The 14,324-nt window shown below is 48.7% G+C and overlaps 1 protein-coding gene across 1 annotated transcript in view; it reads right to left on the bottom strand.

Moving 5' to 3' along the window:
• Nucleotides 1-1,488: 1,488 nt before the first annotated feature.
• Nucleotides 1,489-14,324, bottom strand: part of LOC142468070 (uncharacterized) — a 50,559-nt gene continuing 37,723 nt past the window's right edge. The window contains exon 3 of the mRNA XM_075574176.1: nt 1,489-2,166. Within this exon, the coding sequence (XP_075430291.1) occupies nt 1,545-2,166 (622 nt within the window). The 3' untranslated portion in view covers nt 1,489-1,544. The remainder of the gene's footprint in view (nt 2,167-14,324) is intronic.

The following is a 14,324-nucleotide window of genomic DNA, read 5'->3' on the forward strand; positions in this document are numbered from 1 at the left end:
ACAATTTGCCTAGCAGATGTTTAGGTATCCTGAAGGGAGGTAGACTTTCTGCCGCCATGCAGGGGGGCTTGGTCAGGTATGCTAAGCGGCTCATGTGTGAGGTTAGCGAATGACCCTTAGCATACCATGAGGCCCTTTGCCTGGCTGCAGAAACTGTTGGCAAACTTGCCAAGGTTGGCTTGGCATTACCCAGATAGGCCGTGGTTTATTTATAAGTCCGTGCAGGACTTCATGTGTGGGTTCTTCTGCGATTGATGTGAAAGTATAGCGTGCGGTACAAAGATATTTTTTCATTGCAACTAAGGATTGTACCCCGCTTCAAGAGTTCGTTAGAACTAAGGACTTGTGAACGAATTCTGCAAGGGCAGAATGAAATTATTATTTTCAGAGAAGATACGGGGGCTGCAAATGGCGCCCCTAGCCAAAAGACTGTTTCGCGGCTCTGCTTGTGCATCAACCCCGCCCTGGGAATTGATACCTGGAGGCTGCATTTCTTGGACTTTCGTTCTGAAACCATTTTATTTCGTTTGCCCCGTTCCCGTGTGTTATTCGTGATATTTTTGTAATTCAAGCTGTGTGTTTTCTTGTAAATAAATCACAATTTATTTTATTTCACGTTTTGTTCAAAGGATCCAGATGGTAAAGTGTTAAAAAGCTTGGTCTCCAGTGACACTCACAAATGGGTAAAACAAACATTCAGTGGAGAGAAAGCTGTAATCAGATGCATCAGTTGGGGAACGGATCTGAAGGTACTACACAGACGCTGATTGCCAGTTGTCTTTGTCTCAGGGTGTACTCACCTGAGATGGTTGAGGTTCACAGCAGCGCTCCTTAGTGTCCCCGTTGTCAACGATGTAGTGCTCGCTTCACCGGCATCATCGATACACCACAGCTTGTTTCAGGGACAGAGTCACCTCAGCACTTGATCCGGTCATTCACAACGTCCCAACGCGTTTGGTCACGTGCGTGACTTCCTCCGGGGAGGATTTGCTCACAGCAGTGATGGATTTAAATAGTCAGTATTGCCGCACAATAGACAGCACAGAATTTAAAGATCAGCTGTCGCCCATAATTGCTGTGAGTGAGCTTAAGAAACCGTCAAATGAATGCTGAGCATATACCTTAAAATAACTGATTACTAAGAGGCAAATAAAAAAAGCTCTATGTGACTGAATTAACAACTAGATGACAACTATAAGGTGGAATCTATATCAGATGGACATTAAATAAAATAAATCATAAAATTACAAAAATAAACTAATTGCACTAAAATATACCCCTTAAACACATATTGAATGCATTTTAACCAGTAGAGAATGTGCATGTATATAAGAGGGAAGGGGGGCGGAGGGAGGAGGAATGGGGAAAGGAAGGAATGGGGGAGGGGGAAAGGAGTCCAAAGTTGCATCTGTTCGGTGCACACAGTAGGAGTGAGAGACTGATGATTTGATCAAGAACAGAGCCGGCATCCACAGCAGAGAAGTCCGAGATCTCGCGAGATAAGATATGATTTCCGACTGAAGCTTTTCTCACATTCAGAGCAGTTATAGGGTCTCACCCGTGTGGATTGCTTGGTGTGTAACAAGACTTGATTTCCGACTGAAGCTTTTCCTACATTCAGAGCAGTTATAGGGTTTCACCCCTGTGTGGATTGTTTGGTGTGTAACAAGACTTGATTTCCGACTGAAGCTTTTCCTACATTCAGAGCAGTTATAGGGTCTCTCCCCTGTGTGGATTCTTTGGTGTGTAACAAGATGCGATTTCTTACTGAAGCTTCTCCCACATTCAGAGCAGTTATAGGGTATCACCCCTGTGTGGATTCTTTGGTGTGTAATGACATGAAATTTATAACTGAAGCTTTTCCCACATTCAGAGCAGTTATAGGGTCTCTCCCCTGTGTGGATTCTTTGGTGTGTAACAAATTCTGATTTCTGACTGAAGCTTTTCCCACATTCAAAGCAGTTATAAGGCTTCACCCCTGTGTGGATTCTTTGGTGCGTTACAAGATATGATTTCTGACTGAAGCTTTTCTCACATTCAGAGCAGTTATAAGGCTTCACCCCTGTGTGGATTCTTTGGTGTCTAACAAGATCTGATTTATTACTGAAGCTTATCCCACATTCAGAGCACTTATAAGGCCTCACCCCTGTGTGGATTCTTTGGTGTCTAACAAGATTTGATTTCTGACTGAAGCTTCTCCCACATTCAGAGCAGTTATAGGATTTCTTCCCTGTGGGGATTATTTGTGGTATAACATTACCGTATGTCCCACTGTAGGTTTTCATGTCTCTGTTCTTTAAACCCTCTCCTTGTCTTGCGGTGTCTGTAAGTTTAGTAAAAGGCTGATGATGTATAGGAATGCTCTGTCGAGTTTCTGGTAATCTTGTTCCAATTCTCATACAGACTTAAGCAATGTTGAAGTCTTCAAAACATATTTCCATTAATCCCTCATGTAATTTATGATGTTTGGGACATTCTTACATTGCTTCTTGTTCACAGACGAGTCATGTGCTGAAGATACATCTATGGTGAGAAAATGTATTAATGTAACATTGCAATGCGTCAGAGTAGATTTGGATGAGAGACATATGTTCATTGAGTTCAACCTTTATAAAATTCTACTTGTGCAACATACTGAATATAATTAAAGCTACATTGTTATAGTTACATTCACCCAGAGGAAGGCATAGAAACACCCCAATTAATCGTTTTACAATTATGTCTCATATGTGGAAATAAATATTTCCTCCTCACTCCAGTAATATATACATGTTTATCCAAGAAGGATAGAAAGAATTCCTCTCTTTGCACCCTCTATGGTATTGTATGTGAAATACATATATACATATATCATAGGCTATTACATCGGTGAGGACTGTTAAAACCAAAAACAATAAAACTTTATTACATCAATGAAAAATACAGTGACTATGTGAAAATATATATAAAAAAGGTTTAAAAATCCTGTTCACAGGAGGCTTCCGGTGACGTCACCCAACATAGTGGTGTAGTTTGGGAGCTCTGCAGACTCTTCCGATTAAAGATTAACAAAAGCACCCGTCCACCGAATAATCACAATTAAATTTCGGCTCCCCGGCTGGGGTAACAACCGGAGAATGTCTAGGCAGCAAAAGAAACCAGTGTCCCAAGCAGTAACCAAATATTTCACACCGCAACAGAAGAGCCCGGAGCCGCAGCCGGAAAAACAAGATGGCTGCAGCCCACGAGGAGAACCGGCTAAACAGGGGAAAGCACCCCGCTCTAAAGAGACCTCCGCTTCAGAGGAACCCCTCACTAGGTCATACATGGAGGAGCTGCTGGCAGCAATGCAGACAAAACTGTATACCTCCTTACAATCGGAGATAAAGTCAGCAGTCCATGATCTCAAGCAGGAAATAAACGGATTGGCAGAAAAGACCACCACGCTGGAAACTAAAATGGAGGAGAGCCACCAGCGCCAAACTGGAGCAGAAGAAGAAATTTTTAATCGAAAAGAGGAACTCCAACGGATAAGAGATGCGCTAGAAGACCAGGAGAACCGGGATAGAAGGCAGAATTTGCGTATTCGAAATATCCCTGAAACGGTTCTCCCTGGCCTCCTCCGCCCGTACCTACTCGACCTATTTAAATTTATCTGTGGATCCCTGGATGACAGAGACCTTGAAATAGATCGGGCCCACAGGGCTCTGGGGCCCAGATCAGAAGACCCGAACCGAAGGCGCGATGTGATAGTGAAACTGCACAGCTACACGTCTAAAGAAAGCATTCTCATAGCATGCAGAGGAAAAGAATCACTCACCTTCATGGAAGAACAGCTCCAGATATTCAGCGACCTGTCGAGGATAACGGTGCTCCGCAGGAAGGAGATGAAACCTTTAACAACTTTCCTCCGAGACAACGAAGTAAAATATCGCTGGGGGTTCCCCTTTAAATTGACGGCGAACCACAAAGGTAAATTCCTGACGATCCGATTCCCGGAGGATATGGACCCGTATGTGCGGGCCCTGGGTCTAACTCCACCAGCCTCCTGGGCACCGCAGCGACAGCGGGCCTCTGCGCGGAGTGAAGACCCGGACGAAAGCAACGACCAAGGAAGAAGAGAGCCCTCAGCACGCCTGAAGTCAACCAGACGCTGAAGGGACAGAGAAGCGCCGCCGCTCTACTTATCTGCTCACTGCCGAGTCGAACTGCTCATCTCCGCTGAAGTATCGCGAGACAAGCGGGAAGAACAGCCTTCGGATCCGAAGAGAAATCCCAGCGACTGCAGAACCTGAGGGCCGACTGGAAAGCATCAAGGAGAGATCTTTGCATGCAGTTATCGACCCCCCAGCAAGCCTAAGTCCGGTCCGAAATAAAGTTAAAGTTAAAAAGTTCTTTGAGTTTTTGTTACCCTTCGGGGTGTTGTTGCAGCGGCCAGGAGGCCCTGGTGGTTGGAGGAGCCTGGGACTCGCTTATTACGGAGAGGGGGGGGAGGGGGAGAGACAACAAAGCTGAACCAGCTGAACTGTGAGTATCTCTTTACCCCCCGCTGCCCCCCCCGCCCCCAAGAGAACCTGGAGGCCACCCCAAAATGGACAACGGGACCCACCCTCCAAACGGACCTGGGGTACGGTTAGGACTGAATCATAAAGCACCCAGAGGCCCCACCGTTGCGGGCCTATGCGTACACAGGGTTGACAAGCAAGGTCGCCCCCCCTCTCCCCCCTGCCATCTCCCCCCCTTCCCTCCCCCCCTGCCATCTCCCCCCCTGCCATCACCCCCCCCTGCCACCTCCCCCCCCCACCTCTCCTGACCATCCCTTACCCCCCCGTCCCCCTGTTTACCTCATCCCCCCCCTCATCCCCTCCCCAACGGGATATCAAGGCAGTATATACCGGGCACCTGAGAGAAAATGTCAAATGTTTCAAACCGCTGTCTGCACTGAAACCCAATAATGTGAAATAATAATATACATGTCTGATTGCTAACTTAAAATGTGATGAACAGGCTTGGAATTGTTAGATGGCTCCCCCTCCCTCCCCCCCTGCCATCTCTCCCCCCCCCACCCCCTCCTCTCCAGACCATCCCCTACCCCTCCCGTCCCCCAGTTTACCTCATCCCCCCCTGCCACCCCGTCCCCCCCCACACCCCCTCCCCAATGGGATATCAAGGCAGTATATACCGGGCACCTGAGAGAAAATGTCAAGTGTTTCAAACCGCTGTCTGCACTGAAACCCAATAATGTGAAATAATAATATACATGTCTGATTACTAACTTAAAATGTGATGAACAGGCTTTGAATTGTTAGATGGTTCCCCCCCTTTCCCCCCCCCCCCTGCTCTCCCCCCCTCTCCCCCCCCGCTCTCCCTCCCCCCTCTCCCCTCTACCCCTCCTTCCCCCCCTCCCCCAAAGAGGTTCAAAATTGCTGTCCATGTTGATATTCAAAGGAGTGCAAGAGCACAGGTTTAAGGGGGGGGAAAGGGGCGCCTCTACTATAAATAAACTTTTCTATAATATGCCTTACTGACAACTGAAATTGTATGCATCCAGGGGGCAAACGTGTTTTGAATGGACGTACCGCTCCCTCCCCCCTCCCCCCCCCTCCTTCCCCCCCCCTCCGCCGCCCCCCTCCCCCTCCTCCGCCCCCCTCCTCCTCCCCCCCTCCCTCCTCCTCCCCCTCTCCCCCTCTCTCCCTCCCCCTCCCCCCCCCTACTCCTCCCCCGCCCCCCTCCTTCCCCCATCCTCCCCCCCTCCTCCTCCCCCTCCCCCCTCCTCCTCCCCCTCTCTCCCCCTCCTCCCCCCTCCTCCCCTCCTCCTCCCCTCCTCCTCCCCCCCTCCTCCGCCCCTTCTCCTCCTCCCCCCCTCCTCCCCCCCCTCCTCCTCCTCCCCCCTCCTCCCCCCCTCCTCCTCCCCCTCTCCTCCCCTCTCCTCCCCCCCCTCCTCCCCTCTCCCCCCCTCTACCCTCCTCCCCTCTCCCCCCTCCCCCCTCCCCCCCCACCTCCCCTCCTAGTGTACCTCTGGAAGGGTACAAACCATAAAATCCTCTAGAGTCTGCACCCCCCCTCTTGCATCCCAGTTCGGGAGTCAACGGACCCCTCCCATTGGGCCCTAAGCCCAAACACCGGTTATACCACCGGTATTACTGCTAGAGGACTACTACTGGCCCTCTTTTCACACTATCTCCTCCTGCCGACCCTGTCCCGGCAGGTTTCTACCCTATTCTCCCCTACCCCTCCCCCCCCAGCCCCCTGGAGCGCCACTCAGGTTCCCCCAAATATAAACCCCTCAATACACGAAGGGAATATGGTCCGACAAAGGATCCGAAAAATTCTCCCTAGTGGGAAGGGAGTTGCTCTAGAAGGAACCAAACCCCAAACCAATGGCTAGCAAAATTCCAATAAATTTAATCTCACTAAACGTAAAAGGCCTAAACAACAATAAAAAAAGGAGGCTAGCTCTACAAGAGATGAAAAGATTAAAAGGCGACATTGTATTTCTACAGGAGACCCACTTCGCATCGCACGAGCTGCCTAAACTGTTCAGCAAGGCTTTCCCCACGGGCTACTTCTCATCGTTTGGTAGCAAAAAGAGAGGAGTGGCAATTCTATTCCGTCAGGGAACGCCATTCAATCACACTAAAACAATCACAGATCCAGAGGGTAGATTTCTTATAGTTTATGGGTCGCTGGCAGGTTCACCTATCGTGCTGGTCAATGTGTACACACCCAATGAGAACCAGATAGAATTTCTGAGGGCCCTTCTGGACAAGATTGACCCGACCTACCTGTCCTCAATGGTAGTAGGAGGGGACTTTAACATGGCCCTGAACCCACTAGAGGACAAGTCAAGCCTTTTAAATAGATCGCATGCAAAGGCCTCCCAAAGAATAGGGAAAAAATTCAAAGAAATCATGGGAGAGTACTCTTTGTTGGATATTTGGAGAACACAACATCGGGGCCAGAGAGATTACACTTTTTTCTCCCCTCCACACCAGACCTACTCTCGAATAGACTATCTCTTCGCCACTAAAACCATTTTTGAAGCGTCAACAAGCTCAGATATAGGCCCCATCACATGGTCAGACCATGCCCCAATCATAGTTACCCTTGACACCCCATTCATAAAGACAAATTCGTTCAATTGGAAACTTAACGACTCACTATTAAACTACCCCGAAATTGAGAGAGAAATAATATCAGCACTCAAAGAATACTTTGCCCATAATACAGAGTCGGTCTCATCACCAGCAACCCTGTGGGAAGCCCATAAGGCAACGATTAGAGGAGCCATTATCTCCATCGCGTCCCACAGGAAAAAAAAAAAAACAAAGGCTATTAGAGACCTGACGGATAAAATCCTAGAACTAGAGCGCCAACATAAAATTAACCCCTCCAGAAAAATATATAGAACACTAACATCCGTCAGAGAGGAGCTCAGCCAATTACAGATAGAAGACGTAGAAAAGTCACTGCGATGGACCAGTCAAAAATATTATGATAAGGGGAACAAAGCAGATAGACTATTGGCTAACAAATTAAGAGGTGTACAGAAGAGATCTCAAATTACAGCTATCAAGAGTAGGTCTGGTGAAATCTTATATAGTGATAAGAAAATCGCAGAGGAGTTTACAGCATTTTACACAGAGCTCTATAACCTAAAAACCCAGGGCAATAAAGCTCCGGAAACAAATTCCAGAATTATCAATGACTACCTTTCTAAGTGTCACCTCCCCAGTCTCACGGATGAAGAACAACAAAAACTGAACGCAAGAATAACGAAAATAGAGCTCACGGAAGCGGTAAAAGCGTCAAAGATCTCTAAAACTCCTGGTCCCGATGGCTTCTCCAATACCTATTACAAACGGTTCCTCCCGATCCTGTCAACACACCTCCTCAACCTATTCAATTCCTTCATGGAGGGCTCACCAATCCCGCCCTCCATGACCAATGCTAGTTTAGCTATAATCCATAAGGACGGTAGAGACCCAGAACATTGTGGAAGCTACCGACCTATATCGCTACTAAACAATGATCTGAAACTGTACAGTAAGATCCTCGCCAATCGGTTGAACCCAATCTTACCCAGACTGATCAACATTGACCAGGTTGGATTTGTTAAGAATCGTCAGGCCTCTGACAACACACGAAAAATTATAAACATAATAGAACATGTCCGAATCTCAGGTTCCAAAGCAGTGTTATTAAGTCTTGATGCAGAGAAGGCGTTCGACAGAATTGACTGGCTCTTTCTAGATAACACAATGAAAAAATTCGGCTTCAATGGCACATATCTAGAGGGTGTCAGGGCACTCTACAGCAGCCCCACGGCGACGGTCAAACTCCCGGGCGCTCCGGCAAAGGCCTTCGAGATAAGGAATGGCACGAGACAGGGTTGCCCCCTTTCCCCTCTTCTCTTCGCCTTGACGATAGAGCCTTTGGCGGCGAGAATAAGGGACAACGCAAGCATTCAAGGCATAGCTATAGGGGACACTAATTACAAAATCTCGTTGTTTGCGGACGATGTCATTCTCACGCTGTCCCACCCTCATACCTCCCTACCCAACCTGCAAAAAGAGTTATCCGACTTCAGAGAGATATCGGGCTATAAAATTAATAGCGACAAATCTGAAGCCCTGAATCTAAATCTCGAAGACTCGGAGATCCAATTATTGAAATCAAATTTCAATTACAGATGGTGCCCTTCATACATTAAATATCTGGGAGTTAATGTATCAAAGGACTACCGCTCCCTATATCAATGCAATTACCCCCCCTTATTTGACAAAATCAGAAAAGACTTGGATAAATGGGAGGAATACCAAATTTCCTCGATCGGAAGGATGCTCTCAGTTAAGATGAATGTACTCCCAAGGTTACTATACTATTTTCAGACACTTCCGATCAGGGTTCCTGGAACAGAATTGAAAGATCTCCAGAGCAGAATATTCAAATTTAATTGGCACAGTAAAAAACCTAGAGTCGCAAAATCAGTACTAACAGCACCAAAGAGTGGGGGGGGGAGGGGTATGGGGGTGCCGGACATCGCTCGATACTACCAGGCAGCCCAATCAAACCACCCTCAGCTGCCTCTCCTTCCTCCATCTCCGCTCAGGACTTTGCTGACTATTTTAAGGAAAAGGTGGAATCCATACGTCAGAACATCCCCTCTGTTTCTTCCTCCCATCCTACACCTCTTCCTAACTCTCCTCCTGCCTTCCTTGAGTCTTTTTCCACTGTCTCAGAGGAGGATGTGTCGCTGTTGATCTCCTCTTCTCCCTCTACCACTTGCCCTCTTGACCCCATTCCCTCCCATCTCCTAAAACCTCTAGCTCCTACTATAATCCCTACGCTCACACACATTTTTAACTCCTCCCTCTGCTCTGGAACCTTTCCATCCTCCTTCAAACATGCAACAGTCATACCATTACTCAAAAACAGCAAGCTTGACCCTACCTGTCTTTCTAACTATCGGCCTGTCTCCCTCCTGCCTTTTGCCTCTAAACTACTTGAACGTCTTGTATTCTCTTGCTTGCTCCATTTTCTCAACACCTATTCTCTCCTAGACCCTCTACAATCTGGCTTCCGCACTGCTCACTCCACCGAAACAGCCCTCACCAAAATAACCGACGACCTCCATGCTGCCAAAGACAGAGGTCATTACACTCTGCTCATATTACTCGACCTCTCTGCAGCATTTGACACCGTGGACCACCCTCTTCTCCTCCACATTCTCCATACTCTAGATATTCGGAACAAAGCTCTATCCTGGATCTCATCCTACCTCTCCCATCGTACTTTTAGTGTCTCTTCTGCTAACACCTCCTCCTCCTCTATTGATCTCTCTGTGGGGGTACCCCAGGGCTCTGTCCTGGGACCTCTTCTCTTTTCTCTGTACACACTCTCTCTAGGTGACCTAATAACATCTTTTGGGTTTAATTATCACCTCTATGCCGACGACACACAAATATACTTTTCAACACCTGACCTTACACCTGCTGTACAAACCAAAGTTTCTGAATGTCTCTCTGCTATATCATCCTGGATGGCCCTCCGACGCCTTAAACTCAACATGGCTAAAACAGAGCTCCTCATACTTCCTCCAAAACCTGGCCCTACTACCTCCTTCCACATTACTGTTGGAACTACAATCATTCACCCAGTAGCCCAAGCACGCTGCCTAGGGGTCACACTCGACTCCTCTCTCACATTCGCCCCTCACATTCAAAACATTTCTAAAACCTGTCGCTTTTTCCTCCGCAATATAACAAAGATACGCCCTTTCCTCTGTTGCTCGACTGCTAAAACTCTGACTCAGGCCCTCATTCTCTCCCGTCTTGATTACTGTAACCTCCTGCTGTCCGGTCTTCCTGCCTCTCACCTGTCTCCCCTACAATCTATCCTTAACGCTGCTGCCAGAATCACTCTACTCTTTCCTAGATCTGTCTCAGCATCTCCCCTCATGAAATCCCTCTCCTGGCTTCCGATCAAATCCCGCATCTCACACTCCATTCTTCTCCTCACTTTTAAAGCTTTACACTCTTCTGCCCCTCCTTACATCTCAGCCCTAATTTCTCGTTATGCACCATCCAGACTCTTGCGTTCTTCTCAAGGATGTCTTCTTTCTACCCCCTTTGTATCTAAAGCCCTCTCCCGCCTTAAACCTTTCTCACTGACTGCCCCACACCTCTGGAATGCCCTTCCCCTCAGTACCCGACTAGCACCCTCTCTATCCACCTTTAAGACCCACCTTAAGACACACTTGCTTAAAGAAGCATATGAATAGCACTGTGGCTATTCTGAACACATGGCACATAAAGCTTGGCCCCCTGCAGATGCACTTACCAGAACTCCCTCCTACTGTCTCTGTACGTTCTCCCTACCTACCAATTAGACTGTAAGCTCCTCGGAGCAGGGACTCCTCTTCCTTAATGTCTAAAGCACTTATTCCCATGATCTGTTATTTATATTATCTGTTATTTATTGGATTACCACATGTATTACTGCTGTGAAGCGCTATGTACATTAATGGCGCTATATAAATAAAGACATACAATACAATACAATACAATGTCCCATCTCCCTCACAGCACCCACCCCCCTGCAAGTCCCGTCTCCCTCACATCACCCCCCCCTGCATGCCCCGTCTCCCTCACATCAACCCCCTGCATGTCCCGTCTCCCTCACATCAACCCCCCCTGCATGTCCCGTCTCCCTCACATCAACCCCCCTGCATGTCCCATCTCCCTCACATCACCCCCCCTGCATGTCCCGTCTCCCTCACATCACCCCCCTGCATGTCTCATCTCCCTCACATCACCCCCCCCCCCTGCATGTCTAGTCTCCCTCACATCACCCCCCCTGCATGTCCCGTCTCCCTCACATCACCCCCCTGCATGTCCCGTCTCCCTCACATCACCCCCCTGCATGTCTCGTCTCCCTCACATCACCCACCCCCCCTGCATGTCCCATCTCCCTCACATCACCCACCCCCCCTGCATGTCCCATCTCCCTCACATCACCCCCCCTGCATGTCCCGTCTCCCTCACATCACCCCCCTGCATGTCTCGTCTCCCTCACATCACCCACCCCCCCTGCATGTCCCATCTCCCTCACATCACCCGCCCTGCATGTCCCGTCTCCCTCACATCACCCCCCTGCATGTCTCGTCTCCCTCACATCACCCCCCTGCATGTCCCGCCGTCTCCCTCACATCACCCACCCCCCCTGCATGTCCCGCCGTCTCCCTCACATCACCCACCCCCCCTGCATGTCTCGTCTCCCTCACATCACCCCCCTGCATGTCCCGCCGTCTCCCTCACATCACCCACCCCCCCTGCATGTCCCATCTCCCTCACCTCAAGCGGCGGCATGCAAGTTGCGGGCAGTAGGCGGCGGCGGTGTGCAGGTTGCGGGCGGGCAGTAGGTGGCGGCACGTGCATGCGTACACATGTGCGCGCTAGAGGGCGGCTGTGTGCGGGCTCGGGGGGGGGGGGGGAGTGGAAGAGCCGGGGAAACCGGGGAGAGCCAGGAAACCGCTGGGGCGGCCAGGCGGAACCCCTGGGACTGGTCCACGGAGCCCCGGTTGGGAATCACTGTATTACATAGTGAATATTCACAGTGTTATCAGTATAAGTGTGTGGTTACGTAATCTGCATTTATATCTGTGTAATGTGGGGCTGTCATGCGCCTTTGTCTTTAATTCACACAACATACAACTTTATATTGCTATGCGCCAGTCACTGAGTATAGCTAATTGGAATATATTCAGGCATGTTGCTGGATATAGTAAACGACTATTTAAAAAGTGCTTCTCGTTATTACTGTCACGAAAAGGGGGTGGGTTGCCCGGTAATAAAGGGGTTACACCCCAGCTGGCCACCCCTACTGTCGTGTGGGAGGCGAGGGGTTAACTATAATAATGGTTAAGTGTGTTTTTATGCCCCTGCCTCTATACCAAAATGTTTGTCACTGATTACATGTGTTTTCTACCCTTACAGTCTATGCACCAAACACATACACTGGGATCAGGTCGGGAGGGAAAGGGTTAACCGTGTGTAGGTTTAAGGCCCTTTGTTCCCCTTCCCGCCTTTTTAACCCCCATTTGCAGCCAGTCCCATAGGTCTATGAAGATTTCAAGGTTTTGGGCCCGATATCGAATTAGACCAGCAGGTGGCGCCCGAGAGGAGAAGCGACGCTTTTCCCATTGAAATGAATAGGCGTAATGCATTTCAATGGGGATTCCTCGAGTCCGTTCTCCAGGAACTGCCAAACCGCAGTATCCAAAAATAGTTACATCCTCAAAGAAAGAGCTTTGATCGTTCGATTACCGTGGGAACTTGGTCACGGCCAAGTTCAAACATATTAAAATTGTAACTTTGGTTCTGGGGCAGCTAGCGGTCCAACTCTTTTGCCCCTAGCTCAGGGGGACCCCCTTACTCGAACCCAACCGGGTCCGACGGGCAATGTGTGACGGTAGCGTCAGACAGGGTCATAATATACACACAAAAAATACTTCACTGGGTTGAACTGAATACGACTAAGATAAGAATAAAGAAAGTTTATTCCTTAAAGGAGAACACACAGAATTATACAATTAACGCACAAGATATGAACACTTACTTAGGGTTTGGGAAATGAAGCAGTCAGGAACGGGACTGGCAATTCATTCAGGATATAAAACGAAGTCACAACGAATAACACTAACCATAGGGCTGACACTCATTTATATAAGGTTTGAGTCCTATACCTTAACATGGGATTTCAACACACTAAATCAAAGGCGTCTTTGGGTCTGCTAGACTGATCACTGGCCCATCATAGCCTTTGTTAAAGGTGGGACACTGTAGAGGGAGAAAGGGGGTGGCCCGGTATTAAAGGGGTTGCACCCCATTTGGCCATCCCCTGGCAACACCAGGGAGACAAGGGGTTAACTGGGCTGAGGCCCAGAAATGTGATTGAACCCTTGTTATAACATGTAAATGTATTTTCCCCTGTTCCCCTGTCCCATTGTAATATCTGGTTTAAACAGTGTCTGCATCACACACACACTAGCATCCATCTGGGAGCACAAGGGTTAATAGTTCTTTAATGATTATAGCTCTTTGTGTAATTTTCCCGCCTTTTCAGGCACCATTTTGCAGGTCCCCATAGGCCGCCATTAGGGCTCCATGCGTTTCAATAGAGAATCTTGCTGTTTTAGTCCTGTTTCCTGTGAAGACCAACAGGTGGCGTCCGAGAGGGAGAGCGGCGGTTTCCCATTGTAAGTCAATGGGCCCATAGACTTCAATGGAGATTCCTCGAGGTAGCTTTCGAAGAACGAGTTGGCTGCCGTCCAGACCGCAAACCGCAAAGCGGATACAATTTCTAAAAGAGAGCTTTGATCACTTACAAGTCAAGTTCAACGACAATTGGCGTGGGAATAAACAGTTCTAGAGCACCTAGAAATAAAATTCTTTTTTCCCCTAGTTCCTGGACTTCCCCCCACTTGACCACAACCGGGTCCCCGAATCCTGGACCCCCGATAAGGGTCGAACCGAGAAGAGCGGGTCGCGCCATAGGCTTTGCCGGCGGCAGCAGAAACGGCTCAGAAAAATAACTAAGTGTGAAAAGCTGAATTTTGGGAATCCATATCTCCGGTTCCGGAGGGCCCAGAGGATCAAGGTTTGGGGTATCTGTAGCCACTGCTCCGGCATCACTGCAGAACCATCCTTGACCCTCCTGGACCAACCCGACGGAGTATGGACCCCCTTGAAGGTTCGGGACTTTTCCCATAGACTTCAATGGCGGCCAAACCCCATTGACCGGCTATGGCGGCGAGACCCCGTTGAAAGTCTATGGCGACGGAT

The sequence above is a fragment of the Ascaphus truei genome, chromosome 1 (genome assembly GCF_040206685.1).
Source record: "Ascaphus truei isolate aAscTru1 chromosome 1, aAscTru1.hap1, whole genome shotgun sequence".
NCBI classification, from domain to species: domain Eukaryota; kingdom Metazoa; phylum Chordata; class Amphibia; order Anura; family Ascaphidae; genus Ascaphus; species Ascaphus truei.